Genomic DNA, 14,658 nt, shown 5'->3' on the forward strand with positions numbered 1-14,658 from the left:
TTAGTTCATGTCTTTTATTATTAACTCATATATAATCACTTGTCTTCTGGTTTGTTGAAGCAGTAAGTCAGACAACATTTGCCACAGTAATGTCTGTCAAAGTGGCTAGCCATAAAAACTCCAGCACCACACTCATCTGAAGGGCACTCCCGACGAAGGCGACTGATTTTGCCATTCTCATCCACCTAAATAAGTACAAACCTGCTGTTAAGATAATTTTACAACATATTCTGAAGTCTAAGTGACGTGACTCAAAATTCAACCTTTAATATCACAAAAGTGTAGTTTTTTTTGTATTTAAAACCAAAGCACTCAAAATCCTCACTAGTAATTATCACAACAAAATAGTTCAGAGCCCATTAAAGTCTTGCCTTTCAAGTGGTTGAGAGTTAAGACCTAAACCCAGATCCGACTTCAAAATCAGAACTTAGTTTGGAATAAGCAGCTAAAAGTGAACCTCATCATATGAAGCTTATTCAAATAACCAAACATAAAAATTTATAAATTTATAAAACAAAAATTTAATAGAAGGTTTAGAACCAGAGATGCAAACAAAATTTATTAATCTGTGGATAAAAACGTTTTTATGAGACTGACAAGCTGCCTACTGTGCTAACAAGGCACCCAGAAACGTTTTTATTACGTTGGCTCACCTTATAGTATTTCAGGACGGCCAGTTTAACCTTCTTTCTCTTATGCTTATTCTTCTTGGGAGTGGTATAAGACTTCTTCTTCCTTTTCTTAGCACCACCACGAAGTCTCAACACAAGATGAAGAGTGGACTCCTATAAATGGAAGAGGATATTCCACTAAAGGGCAACTAGCCTCACACACCTTCTAACTGGATTTGATAAATACAATACCACAGATAAGTCTGGGGGAGGGGGAATCAACTACTTGTTTATAGGGAGATTTAAGAACACATTAAGTCACACCATGGGATGCAATCTACACAATCCAGGCTGTAAGAAACTGTAGCAGTGTCTCTGCAACGTTAATGCAAGAGTCACCTAGGAATCTATTGCTAATGTTATTCTCCCCCACTTTTGTGTGCTCATCAAAACTTACAAAGGAAAATTTACATTTAAAGGACTGCTCTTTCCTCCAAACAGACCTTTTGAATGTTGTAGTCAGACAAAGTACGTCCATCTTCCAGTTGCTTGCCAGCAAAGATCAGTCTCTGCTGATCAGGAGGAATTCCTAATAAAAAATAAAGTCACATCAGAACAAGGGCATCTGCTTAGATTTATGGATAATCCTTACTCAGATAAAGGGTACTAATAGCACTCACTGAATTCTTACTACAGGCTAGGCATGTTAAACGCTTGCACAACTGACCTTATTTAATCCCAAGAACAGTTAATACATATTAATACTACCTTCGTTTTATGGATGAAGCAGGGCAGAGAATTAAAATAGCTCGCCCAAGTTCACAATTAGGAAGAGCAGCCCTGGTTGGCCCCAGGCTCACAAACATTTGTTATTATTTCAAAAGCATATCACTTTGTCAATCCGACATCTTCCCACCCCACCAACAGCACGTATGTCCCGTAGTTAGGCCGGCGCCGGTACAGATTAATATCCTGAACTAGAAGATATTACTTGCCTTCCTTGTCCTGAATCTTGGCCTTCACATTTTCTATTGTATCCGAGGGTTCAACCTAGTTTAAAAATGCAAATACCGATATCACAGTAAAAAAACTAGAAAAAACGCCCAATTCAATTTTCAAGTTACCACAGAACCTAGCCGGTGGAGAGCTGAAGCCTACCCCAGCAAAGCTGACCACTCACCGAGGGAGCAGACAACGCACCCAGGACTGCCCCCGGCGAACATACTTCCTGAGCCGAACCCAGCCCAGGTCCCACAGCGGCGCCTGCGCCACACGTGCTCGCGCCCACCGGTGGGAGCGCCCCCCCCGCCCACCGCGGGCCCCCTCCCTTTGGCTAACTGGTCGGAACTACTAAAGAGGTAAGAAACCGCACTTCAGATATCGAAAGCCAGCCCTAGGCCCCTACTCAGCCAACCTTCAATTCAGGGACAGTTTTCAGAACCCAGGCCCTCAAGCGCATTTTACGGCAGAAAGCGGGGGGAGTCCCAGACTCCACTTCAGGCCCTTATTCAGGCCTTGACTTCCTCACGCCACCTGACCCGTACCTCGAGAGTAATGGTCTTCCCCGTAAGAGTTTTCACGAAAATCTGCATCCTGGCGGCGGTTCCACCTGAGGTTGAGGAAAAGGAAGAGAAAGATCAGACGTGGGGACACAGAACAGTGCAGCGGATAGGCCGCTGGCCCGAGAGACGCCCGAGAGCATACACTCACCGCAGATGGCGGATCGGAAAGGAAAGCAAGGAGCCGGCCCACGGGGTTTCCTGGCGCCCCCGCCAGAGGCCCCACCTCTTAGGCGACCACGTCAAATGCCGGACTGCTGTTACAGGGGTTGTCTAACCACATGACGCCACACGGGGCCATGAGACTCATTCTTCCTTTCTTGCCTGAACTTGTTTCTCACTTTAACCCTCAGTATGCTCTCGAAATAGTAGATTTAAACAAACGAAAAATGGCTTTAAAAGGGTTTGCCCATACAAGCCACGTGGCTAGGAGGGTCTTTAGAAGGGGGTGGGGTTGAGGGGGTCCTTATTGGAGGAAAAGGGAGGAAATGGAACTGCCTTCTGGGGATTGTAGTTTTCCACTGCTTTCTTCTAGTTAGGACTACTTGTCCCAAGATGCAATTCCACACCTACGGTTCCCTAGTAACTATCTACAAGCGTTGGAGTCAGTGTTGGAGAAAGGGATTCAGGTGAGGAGGGAGGATGGGAGAAGCGGAGTAATGGTTTGAAGTGGAAACAAGACTTAAATGACTAGGAGGAAAGGTTAAGAAGCGGGAGAAGGGTCGGGGAAGGAGGGTATCGTTCACTCACAGACACAAGCAGTGAGGGTCGGGGGATCGGCAAAGTGCCGGCAGTCGCTTTGGCCTCCGAGGGCAGGGAATTCATGTGATCAGCTCCAGCCAAACAAAGATAGGTAGCATTCAATACCTTGGGTTCATCTTTTTCCAACTATAGCTCCTCCCCGTCGTCAACCCCCAAATCTGTCCCAGTCTGAGGAAGGTTCTGGGCCTGGTGTAGGACTCCTTAGTGTGAAACAGTTTAATATGTTGAAAATCTCCGGAGTTTTCAGATTTTAAAATGAAGTCCTATGGGAAAGAAACCTGCGGAATGAGTAGCTGGTTGTAGAATTTCCAAGTCGGGACATTGGGAGTAGTTGTGAAGGAAATCTTCCAAGGAGAAGAATTTGGGAGTATGTGCAGGGTTCTCTCCTAGGAAGGCTAGCCCATTAGAAGCAAGTCACACCTTCCTCTGGCCTTTCTCCACTGCACAGACCAGGGAATCTTTTCTAATGTACCTTTCTGATGTCTTCTCTATCTCTGTGCCCTCTCCTCTGCAGCCCCAACCCCAAATTCAGGCTCTCCTTAATTTTATCCTGGAAGAGTTAATTCTCTAACTTCTCACCTGTCTTCAGTCTTTCTCCTTTTCTAACCCATCCTCATTTTTGCCCCCAGAATATTCTAAAAAGTAAAGGAGATTATATTGTTACTCTACTTCACCTTCAGGATAAAAATCCAAATTCTTTAGTATGATATTCTGCCTCTGCCTCCCTTTCAGCCTATGCTGTCAAACCCATTACTCACTTTACACTTTAATGATTGAGCTAATTGAAGTTCCTAGCTTACCTCTCACATGCTTTGGCACTTCTGAAAAATCCATTTCTTCTTCCTGGAACCTTGTTCCATATTCTTTCAACTTGTCTCCATCTTTACAACAAAACTTCTTCAAAGGTTGTCTATACTCACTGTCTCCAGTTTTCCCCTTCCACTGATTGAACCTGCTTCAATTAGGTTTTTGTCCCTACCATTCCAGTGGAATAGCTCTTGTAGGTCACTAATCACCACTATATTGTTAAATTCACTGGTCTTTTAATCTTATTTGATCTGTCAGCATTTGACACAGTTGGTTACTCTCTCCCTTTTTGAAACATTTTTTTTTTTCCTTTTTTTAACCTGACTTCCAGGATACCTCTCTCACTTCTACTTTCCTGGACACTTTCCCAAGCTGTTTTGCTGCTTTCTCTTGATCTACCAGACCTCTAAACTTTGGAGTGACCCCCCCCTCCCCAAGGCCAATTCATCAGACCTCTACTTTTTGACATTTCCCAGGTCATTTTCATTCTGCCTCATAACTATTTTTTTTTTTAATTTTAAAGTAGGTTCCATGCCCAGTGTAGAGCCTAATGTGGGGCTTGAATTCATGACCCCGAGATCAAGACCTGAGCTGAGATCAAGAGTCGGACACTTAATGGACTGAGCCACCCAGGTGCCCCATCCATCTCATACTTTTAAATACCATTTATATGCACATGACTGATAAACTTATCTCTCACTCAGACCACTCACTAAGACTCTGCCTTCACCTATCCAGCTGACTACTCAATACCTCTCAGACAAGCCCGAAGTCCTGATCTCACGAAATTGCTCTTCCCATCTCTGCAAATGGCAATTCCCATCTTCTCATTGCTAAGGCCAAAAACTTCATAGTCATCCTTGACCGCTCTCTCATATCCACATACTCTCTTAAATAGCAAATTCTTCTTGGCTTTATTTTCAGTATACAGAACACTTACCACCTCTGCTATTACCACCATGATTTAAGCTGCCATTATCTTTTGGCCAGATTATTGCAGTAACCTCCTAACAGTTCTTCCAGCTTTGACCCGTGTCTTCATAGAGCATCAAGAAAGACTCTTTGAAAATATATGTCACGGGCGCCTGGGTGGCTCAGTGGGTTAAAGTCTCTGCCTTCAGCGCAGGTCATGATCCCAGGGTCCTGCATCGGGCTCTCTGCTCTGCGGGGAGCCTGCCTCCTCCTCTCTGCCTGCTGCTCTGCCTACTGGTGACCTCTGTCTGTCAAATAGATAAATAGAAACTTAAAAAAAAAAAAGAAAATGTATGTCAGCTATCACTCTTCTGCCTAAAGCCCTCCAATGGCTTCCCATGTTCCTGAGAGTGAAACATAAATTCCTTTAAGTGAGGCTGTTGCTCCAGCACTGGAACGACAAGGCAATGTTCTAGCCCATTGTTCCTCTTGCCAATTCTACCTAGTAAAAGGGACACCTTTTTCTAACTTGTGCAAACATGCCCCATGGTGGAACTGGTAGTGGTCCTGACTTCAAGGCCTTATATCCTACAGGATCTGGCAGCTACCTCTCTGACCTTACCTCCTTTGTGCCTTTTTCATTCTCTTCTAGCCCCACTGGCCTTCTTGGTGTTTATCAGAGATGCTCTCCTGCTTTGAGCCTTTGCCTTGGACTTGCTGATCTGTCTGCATCAAGCACTCCTCCCAGGAATCTTCAAACTACTTTTTAAAATGTCACCTTGACCCAAGGCAGGCACTTAACCGACTTAGCCACCCAGGTTCCTAGAAGTCATGTTCTGAAAACTATTCAACGATGTAGGAAAGTGCTTTTAATATTGAGTGAAAAAAAATGAGGATGGGGCGCCTGGGTGGCTCAGTGGGTTAAAGCCTATGCCTTCAGCTCAGGTCATGGTCCCAGGGTCCTGGGATCGAGCCCCACATTGGGCTCTCTGCTCCACGGGGAGCCTGCTTCCTCTCTCTCTCTGCCTGTGTTTCTGCCTACTTGTGATCTCTGTCTGTCAAATGAATTAAAAAAAAACCCAAAAAACAAAAAAAAACCCTAAAATGTCACCTTATCAGTGAGGGCTTTCTTCTCTCCCAGCATAATGCTTTGTATAAAATAGCACCCTCCCACCTTCTTTCTAGTCCCCATTCCTTGCTTTATTTGTTTATATAACTTAGCCTCATGTGTCATCTGTATTTGGGGGTGTTGTCTGTCTCTCCATTTGAATGTAACCTCTGGGAGGTTAGGGACTTTGTTTTGTTCGGTGCTGTATCTCTAATGTCTAGAATAATGACAGACACAGTAGGTATGCTTCCCCCAATTTATGGGATAAATAAATGCAACACAACATAAGCATTGTCCTAGGTGTTGTTCCATTAGATGTTTTTCCTGATGTTTCCCTGCCCTCTCCCACAAACTAGCGAAGTGCCCCTCTTGGCTTTTGGAGTCCGTTGTGCCCACCTCTGTCACACTACCCTCTCTGCTCTGTAGCAGTGGGTTATTTAACTAATCCAATAGACTTGACTGGGAATCTTTGTGACTTGTTTTCTCTGTATCCCTTTGTGTCTAATATGAATGAGTGAGCGAAAGGTCATCTGAGTTGGTTTATGTGACTCGGGCATTTTGTAGATGCTGAGAAACAGTTGCTTTAGCTGTGTTGTAGTTTGAGGCACCACAAGTCATGTCTTCTGAGCAGACCACATTATTGCTAAGTGATTATTGATTATTAAGCATTTTTTTAGTACATTTTCTGCTAGAAACTGTACTGTGCACTGGAATGCATATAGGTAGGGAAGAATAATGGGGAATGAGAACATTTTGGTTCCTGCCTATTGGGAGAAATAGAGAATATAAACAGAAAGTCTCTATTATAGAGTGGCTGAGTACTAATACCATGATAGAAGATATGCACAGTACCATGGGAGAATGTAGAAGTTGACCATTTTAAAGTTTAAAGGAATTCAGGGCAGCTTTCCTGGAGCTATATAAGCTGAGATCTGAAAAATGAGTAAAAGCCAAGTGAATAAGAGTGGTAATAGGAGTGTTATCTCGGTGGGGGCAGGGAGTGTTGAGGATGGAGGGAGAGAATACAGAGATGGGAGAGAATCAATGCAGGACTCTTAGCAAATTCATGGCAGGGGCACAAAAATTTGGACTGGGAGAAAGATTTGGACTACCTAGTTCCTACAGGCCATTCATAGGCTAAGTGAAGGAACTTAGATTTTATCCTAAAGTTAATTGGAGGCCACTGGTATTCCGATATAACCACTAACTCTCCAGTGGTCACACCCATTCCTTCCTCTTCCACTATTGTCTTTTACCATCTGAAATTACATTGTTTATTTATAGTTTGTTTCTCCTACTAGATTGTAAGCTCCAAGGAGCCAAGAACTTTATCTTATTTATTACTGAAAATCTAGCTATAAAATAATGCTGGCAGTTAGTAAACAATAAATATTAGTTGAATGAGTGAATAAGGAAATTGATTTCTCACTTGGGAAAACTGTTGATCCATTTATGGGTTTTTACCTTATTGGAACTACCTATGTTCATTTACAAACTGGTTTTTCATTGTCTAGTTCATCAACATAAAGTAAATTAGGTCTTTAAAACTTTGGTAATTATTTTGGTGTCTCCCTTCTCCTGCATATGACCTGTGGGCAGGATTTATAGGCCATCTATGTCATTTTAAATAGCCAGATATCAATTATATCACTAAAACATGGTAACATTGATCTAGACATTTATTCATCACAGCATTATAGTGGAAATGTTCAACAGTGGGGGAATGATTAAGTATGGTGTGCTAGTCAAATACACAATTATTAGAAGTCATTTCCTTTTTTTAAAGATTTTATTTATTTGAGCGGTGCCTGGGTGGCTTAGACCTTAAGCATCTGCCTTCAGCTCAGGTCATGATCCCAGAGTCCTGGGATCGAGCCCCGCATTGGGCTCCCTGCTCAGTAGGAAACCTGCTTCTCCCTCTTCTACTTCCCCTGCTTGTGTTCCCTCTCGCTGTCTCTCTGTCAAATAAATAAAATCTTAAATAAAAAAAAAAAAGATTTTATTTATTTGTTTGTCAGAGAGAGAGAGCGCGCACAAGCAGGGGGAGCATTAGGCAGAGGGAGAAGCAGGTTCCCTCGGAGCAAGGAGCCTGATGCAGGACTTTTCTCCCAATAACCTGGCGTCATGATTTGAGCCCAAGGCAGGCACTTAACCGACTTAGCCACCCAGGTTCCTAGAAGTCATGTTCTGAAAACTATTCAACGATGTAGGAAAGTGCTTTTAATATTGAGTGAAAAAAAATGAGGATGGGGCGCCTGGGTGGCTCAGTGGGTTAAGCCTCTGCCTTCGGCTCAGGTCATGATCCCAGGGTCCTGGGATCGAGCTCCGCATCGGGCTCTCTGCTCAGCAGCGAGCCTGCTTCCCCCTCTCTCTCTCTGCCTGCCTTTCTGCCTACTTGTGATCTGTGTCTGTCAAATAAATAAAATCTTCCCCCCAAAAATGAGGATACAAAGCTGAATATAGAGTGTGATCCTAATTTTTGTAATTATAAAAACTGGAAAGAAATATACCAAAATATTAAATAATCATTGTGTTTGGGTGGAGGATTCTGTATGACTTTTAGTTTTTCATTAATTTTCTTTGGTTTATATTTTCCAAGTTGTTTTTTTTTTTTTTTAAGATTTTATTTATTTATTTGACAGAGATCACAAGTAGGCAGAGAGGCAGGCAGAGAGAGAGGAGGAAGCAGGCTCTCTGTGCTGAGCAGAGAGCCCAATGTGGAGCTCGATCCCAGGACCCTGAGATTATGATCTGAGCCAGAGGCAGAGGCTCAACCCACTGAGCCCCCCAGGCGCCCCTATTTTCCAAGTTTTATACCTGAATATTCATGGGTAGGGGAGAATTGGGAAGAGTTCAAATGTTTTGCCTTGCTGGATATTTTTCAGTAAGCCATGGGTTCTGTTTGGTGTTAATGTGAATAGTTTTCAGCAATCAACTTCTGTATCCAACTGGATAATGATTCTTTATTTAAAGAGCCATGGAATGTAGCAGCTTGAAACTGTGCTGGAAAAGGACTGTTACCTTTGATATCATTGATGGATAGATTTTAGCAGAAGTTCTGACTTCTCACTTTTTAGTTGGTATGTTTATTTTACAGATAAGAATTATAATGAAGTTTATCATAAAATTAATTCATGAGTTGTTTGTAGCTATCATGACTACCTGGGCCAAGTAAGCACATGGGGAGAGAAGTATTTGACCTTGTTTATATCATTAGGAGGCTTCCAAATTGGTTTTCTCATGTGAAACAAGCAAAGTGGTAAACCTTCTGTTAGAAAGTATTGAACTAAACATAAGAAACCATCCAATCACATGACACATAGGCTTGGTTACTAAGAAAAGAGGTCTTTATTGACTGGTGTTTGGTATTTCTATCCCAGAGGTATAGCACTTGACAGTAGAATAGTTAAGATCTTTTAATTCATAGGTTGAAATATTTATCTCTGAGATAAATATTTTAATTCATTATAATTTTTTATTTATATTATAATTATAATTAAATTTTTATAAATTAAGTTATTATGTTATTAAATTTATATTATAATTTATTATGAATTTATTAGAAAAGACTTGATTTATTTTAAGCTTCAGATCAATTGATGGTCTTTTTTTCTTTCAGGCTTACCAAAGTTTTGGCTTTGTTGGAAAAGCAAGTCAAGACTTAAGTCTTCTCTGGTGAACAAGTGTGCAGATTGTGACATATGTCCATTCAAGAAATAAATAAACATGCAGTTCTCCCTCCTATCATTAGTAGGAGTGACAAGGAATTTTTGGAAAGTATGCAAAGATACATAATCACAGAAACTGAAAGAGTGGGCTGTAACGAGGAAGGACCTGCTGATGAATATTACATCATATACCGAAACGTTTTTGATAAGGTATCAACACTCATAAGATGAGGGAGTTTTCATGGGGTGGAAATGGTCTCTCTTGACAACTAATATTCCTGCCTCAGTAACATCACTGCTTGTTGAATACACAGCATTTGTCAATTTTGAGAAGTTCATCCAGTGTATTGGCAAGGGATAAATGGGGAAAATACAGTGCTGGATTTCTATCACTAGATACTTTAATGAGTGTTTTGATTGTTTTAGCTTGAGTACAGGCTGTCAGTTTTTGAGCAACAACTTAGTTGTGCCTTCTAACATCCTTTTGGCCTTTTATCTAAGAATATCTGATTTGTTAGGAATTGGGCTGCCAAGCAGGAACCTGCTAATTGTTGTAAGTCTTGGCTTTGATTGGATCTAGCATATTAAGTTGGAACCCTTTGTGAGTTAGAGGTCTTGATAGGTCCAGCAAACAAGAGGGGTGACTGGACCAAACATTGGAAATAGAGGAGTTTAGAAAATGTTATGGCTTTAGATAACATTTGATTTTGCTTTTTAAGATTTTAGAAACACTTGTTTTTCCTTACAAACAATTGCAGTTTCCCCTTTGGTTCCTTGGTTTTTTTGTTTGTTTGTTTGTTTTTTGTTTTTTTGTTTTTTTAACCTTTTTTTAACCTCCTTGGAAGATGCCTTGGCAGTTGAATAAGTGAAATCAGCATCCTTTCCTCTTTACCCAGAAGAAATAATTATTTATCTGAAGAATTCTGTAGACTTGGGGCACTTGGGTGGCTCAGTGGATTGGGCCTCTGCTTTTGGCTCCAGTCATGATCTCAGGGTCCTGGGAGGGAGCCCCGCATTGGGCTGTCTCCTCAGCAGGGAGCCTGCTTCCCCCTCTCTCTCTCTGCCTGCCTCTCTGCCTACTTGTGATCTCCATCTGTCAAATAAATAAATAAAATCTTAAAAAAAAAAAAAGAATTCTGTAGACTATTGATTTCTGAGTAAAACAGTCACAGGCAAAATAGGAACTCAGTCTTTTGTTTAATTTTTTTAAAGATTTTATTTATTTATTTGACAGATAGAGATCACAAGTAGGCAGAGAGGCATGCAGAGTTGGGGGGAGAAACAGGCTCCCTGCTGAGCAGAGAGCTGGATGCGGGGGCTCCATCCCAGGACCCTGGAATCATGACCTGAGCTGAAGGCAGAGGCTTTGACCCACTGAGCCACCCAGGCGCCCCTTTTGTTTAATTTTTAAACAGTATACACTATGCATCTTATTTCTCCTCTAATTAAAAACATAGTGCATCACTCTAAGGAAAAATGAGCACAAAGTAGTGGTTTGTACCTATAAGTGGAATTAAGAAAATTGATGAGTATTCATAAGAGTATAAAATAAACAGTCTTTTCTTTTAAGTCATCTAAGAACACTATCTTTTAGAATTGGTACATTGGCAGGTTAGCCTCATTTTATATGTCATTATGATCAGTGATACTGCTTTTGAGTCATTAAGGAATATATTGTATGAATGTTTAAAGGCAGTGTTTTGAATGGTTGCATCAAAATCAAGAATCATGCTGGGGCGCCTGGGTGGCTCAGTGGGTTAAAGCCTCTGCCTTCAGCTCAGGTCATGATCCTGGGGTCCTGGGATCGAGCCCTGCATCGGGCTCTCTGCTCAGCGGGGAGCCTGCTTCTCCCTCTCTCTCTCTGCCTACCTCTCTGCCTACTTATGATCTCTGTCTGTCAAATAAATAAATAAATAAAATCTTAAAAAAAAAAAAAAAAGAATCATGCTAAGACTCTATTTACCTGAAACCAGCAGAGGAAAGTTATCATAATGGTGACACGATTATCTTGGCATGCCCAAATGCTGATACTTGTTGGAAGTTTTTTTTACATGAAGAGCTGTCTGCTTTAAATTAGTATAGCTCTAGTGAAGTCATTTTGGAGGTGGTTTAGTTAATTTAATTCTTAGAGAAAAGACATGGGAATAAATAAAAGATAATATTTACATCTGTAGTCCTTTTCTCCCTACCTCCCAAGATTTCCATGTGAACTATCTGTCCATTGTATAATAATAAGTTGTGCATTTGTGCCTTGTAAAGAATCCTGTTCTTCAGGACAGAGAGGGGTCTGAAATAGAAATTAGTTGGTACTTAAGAGAAACTTTTCTTCTAGTTTCTCAATATAATTGGTCTTTCCATTTTTTTAAAGATTTTATTTATTTATTTGCCAGAGAGAGGGCATGGTGGGGGGGGGGGAGTGAGAATACAAGCAGGGGGAGCAGCAGGCAGAGGGAGAAGAAGGCTCCCTTCTGAGCAAGGAGCTTGATGTGGGACTCTGTCCCAGAACCTGGGATCATAACCTGAGCCAAAGGCAGACACTTAACCAACTGGTCCACCCAAGCGTTCCTGGTCTTTCCATTTTCATGTTATTCCAGCACATTTGATTGTTAAAAAGCTATTAATTCCTGCCTTCTCTAATCTTCCTTCTTTCCTTGGAAGGATCTAATTGGGCAATGATGAAAGTATTAACTTGCATCTATGAGTACTTGGAATCAGAGAACAAATACCAAATTCTGCTTAGAATCACACATAGAGGATTTTGCCAGTGAATGGTGCCTAAGTCAAGCAAGGAGGACCTGAGACTCCTGTAACAAGAATTGAGGGTAGGTTATAGAAAGAGCCAAATACTTAGTAAGCAAGGAAGACCAAAGCTAGGAAGAGTGAGCATCTATAGAAAAGGGTGAATTATGGAGGCAACTGTCCTCTGGAAATGGCTGGTTTTTGTGTTTCTGGTAGCATGTACAGGTAGCCTGTGTCCATATGTAGGAGCTGAGGTGGAATGACTACCCTTCCTCTTCTCGCTCAGACCTCTCTACTTACCAAGTCTCGAGTTTAATGCAAACCTGACCCTCAAACTTGAATGATGTAGAGCCAGGAAGGCCATATGGCAGGGTTAAGTAGGTTGGCTATAAGAGAATAAGGAGTCATGAGCACTGTGGCAAAATGAAGAACCAATTCAGTGTAAAGCTCTAGCTGATTACTGCCATTAGGAATGGGGATTCGTGTTGGTAGATTTTCAGTTTTCAGGAGAAATGGAAATAGAGGTTTTGGTGAAATTTCCTACATTTTAAAATATTTTTGTGAGTCAAGCAAAATTGGATTCTACCTGTAGCGTGCCAGTGTGTTTCCTTTCCTTTTATGCATTTCCTGTGCATTCTTAACAGTTCCTATTAGTGTTCTTCTGAAATCTTTGTCTTCTAGCAAGCAAGTATTGTGGTGAGCTGATTGTGGTGTCATTACAAGTCTGTTCTCTCCATTAACGTATCCAAATTATATTGGATTGTTGTGGCATATCCTAGAGGCATGTGAAGTGGAAGATGGCCAGGAATACCAGTGGGGTATTTAATTTGGAAGACTACAGAGTAATAGCCTCTGTTTCATTAAAGATTCCTGGGTGGCCATCCTCCTAGTTTGGGTAGATGGGTAATAATGTCAAAAAGACAACCAGTATCTCCAATTCACATATTCTTTACTGGTATTTACCACTAATCTCCTTGTACTATTTCTTGATAGACCAGATCTCTTCCAGAACAGATAATTTTTTTTTAGATATTGTTAGCTAACAGAAAACCAGCGGGGGATAACAGAGACTAGAGATGTAGCTGGAGTAGACAGCATAATATTCAGCTTTCGGGGAAAATTATGGATTGATCATATCTATTCCCTATACATATTGATCCCTTCTAAAATCCTCATATGCAGAGTTTGGAAACCATAAATTATTTATAAGTTTTTGTTTTTTAATTTACTTAAAATGCTTATTAATTATTTTTGTGTGGGTAATGCATACACAAGATAGGAGGGAAGGAAGGAAGGAAGGAAGGAAAGAAAAGGAAGGAAGGAAGGGAAAAGAAAGAAAAGTAAAGAAAAAGAAAAGAAAGCCAATAAAGAAGAATATAGATTGGAAAGTTAGGTCCTGTTCGCCTCAAACCCTGCTTCCTCTTTGCTTCTCTGCAGGCACCCACTGTTTCTGTTTTCTTTTACTGTCCTTCTAGAGATAATCTGTACTTATACACACCATTGGAAACTATGAATATGTAGCAGGTTTTCTATAGTTGTGCTTGACATCTTAGCAATAGAAATGCAACTGGGGAATTGAGAGTATTGATTAGCCAGTTGGAGCCGATAGGTTAGAAAAACAGAGAGGTGAAGGGAATCCAGGATTTTAAGGTCTGAGTAAAGCCAGAGACTAAATTTGGAGATAGTAAGGGATGATGGGCAATTATATTTCAAAGATCTATAATTGGCATAATTAGACCTGGTATTGGTTTTAACTGACATCATATGATGTTTGTGTTCATACTAAGTAGAGCAAAAATATTTAAGCTCATAGAATTGTAATGATTCCCAAAGTACATATTGAGTAAATATTAGTTGTCTTAATATCCTGGATATTAAAATTTAAGACTTCTAACTGCTTATTATGTTTCATTTAAGAAATAATGTACAATGCTGTTTGCAAGGCTTTTGTTCCATAGTCTTCTAGAAAAAAATTCAGTATCATAGGCAGAAAAATAATGTTTCAGGTAATAGAGTATGTCACTGCATACAAATCCATTCTTACTTCAATCAAAAAAGAATATGATGGCTTTATTGAGACAGTGAAGGAAGGCCAAAGAGCTGCATTTTGTCTTCATGGAAAACTTAAAGCTTTGGCAGCAGAGCCCACAGCATTGGTGTATCACAGGAAAAGAACAATCCAACTTGAAGCAAAGTAAGTATATTAGTAAGTAGCCCAAAAGGTGATGATTGTTACTTGGTTATATTACCTAGTCAGTGTAACTATAAACAGTGGTTCTTAGCCCCCCAGAATCCCAAGCATTGTAAATAGTAAGAAATTCTGAACTAGATTTATAGTGGAATTGTCAAAAATAAGGAGATCCTAAAGGTAGTTACAGAAAGAAGCAACAACTTCCTTACCTTTGCATCTGTGTTGTAGCATATATCAGAATTTCATTCCTTTTTATGGTTCAATAATATTCCATTGTATGAATATACCACATTTTGCTTAT

At 40.7% G+C, this 14,658-nt stretch overlaps 2 protein-coding genes across 6 annotated transcripts in view; one reads left to right on the plus strand and one right to left on the minus strand.

Annotated features, from left to right (window-relative positions):
• Positions 1-2,432, minus strand: RPS27A (ribosomal protein S27a). Its single transcript, XM_047745105.1, has 6 exons — positions 2,322-2,432; positions 2,156-2,220; positions 1,607-1,661; positions 1,115-1,200; positions 654-785; positions 1-185 (listed from the first exon to the last, which is right to left on the minus strand). The coding sequence occupies exons 2-6, from the start codon at positions 2,201-2,203 to the stop codon at positions 36-38; spliced, it is 471 nt and encodes a 156-aa protein (XP_047601061.1). The 5' UTR covers positions 2,204-2,220; positions 2,322-2,432; the 3' UTR covers positions 1-35.
• Positions 2,433-2,675: 243 nt separating this feature from the next.
• Positions 2,676-14,658, plus strand: part of CLHC1 (clathrin heavy chain linker domain containing 1) — a 45,254-nt gene continuing 33,271 nt past the window's right edge. For 2 of the 5 annotated variants that reach the window (XM_047745100.1, XM_047745102.1), the window contains exons 1-3: positions 2,676-2,799; positions 9,379-9,637; positions 14,173-14,360. In XM_047745100.1, the coding sequence (XP_047601056.1) occupies positions 9,461-9,637; positions 14,173-14,360 (365 nt within the window). In that variant the 5' untranslated portion in view covers positions 2,676-2,799; positions 9,379-9,460. Of the gene's footprint in view, positions 2,800-7,273; positions 7,312-9,378; positions 9,638-14,172; positions 14,361-14,658 lie in introns of those variants that run through there. The other 3 variants (XM_047745101.1, XM_047745103.1, XM_047745104.1) reach the window with 3 other exon arrangements.

This window comes from Lutra lutra, chromosome 9 (assembly GCF_902655055.1).
Source record: "Lutra lutra chromosome 9, mLutLut1.2, whole genome shotgun sequence".
NCBI lineage: Eukaryota > Metazoa > Chordata > Mammalia > Carnivora > Mustelidae > Lutra > Lutra lutra.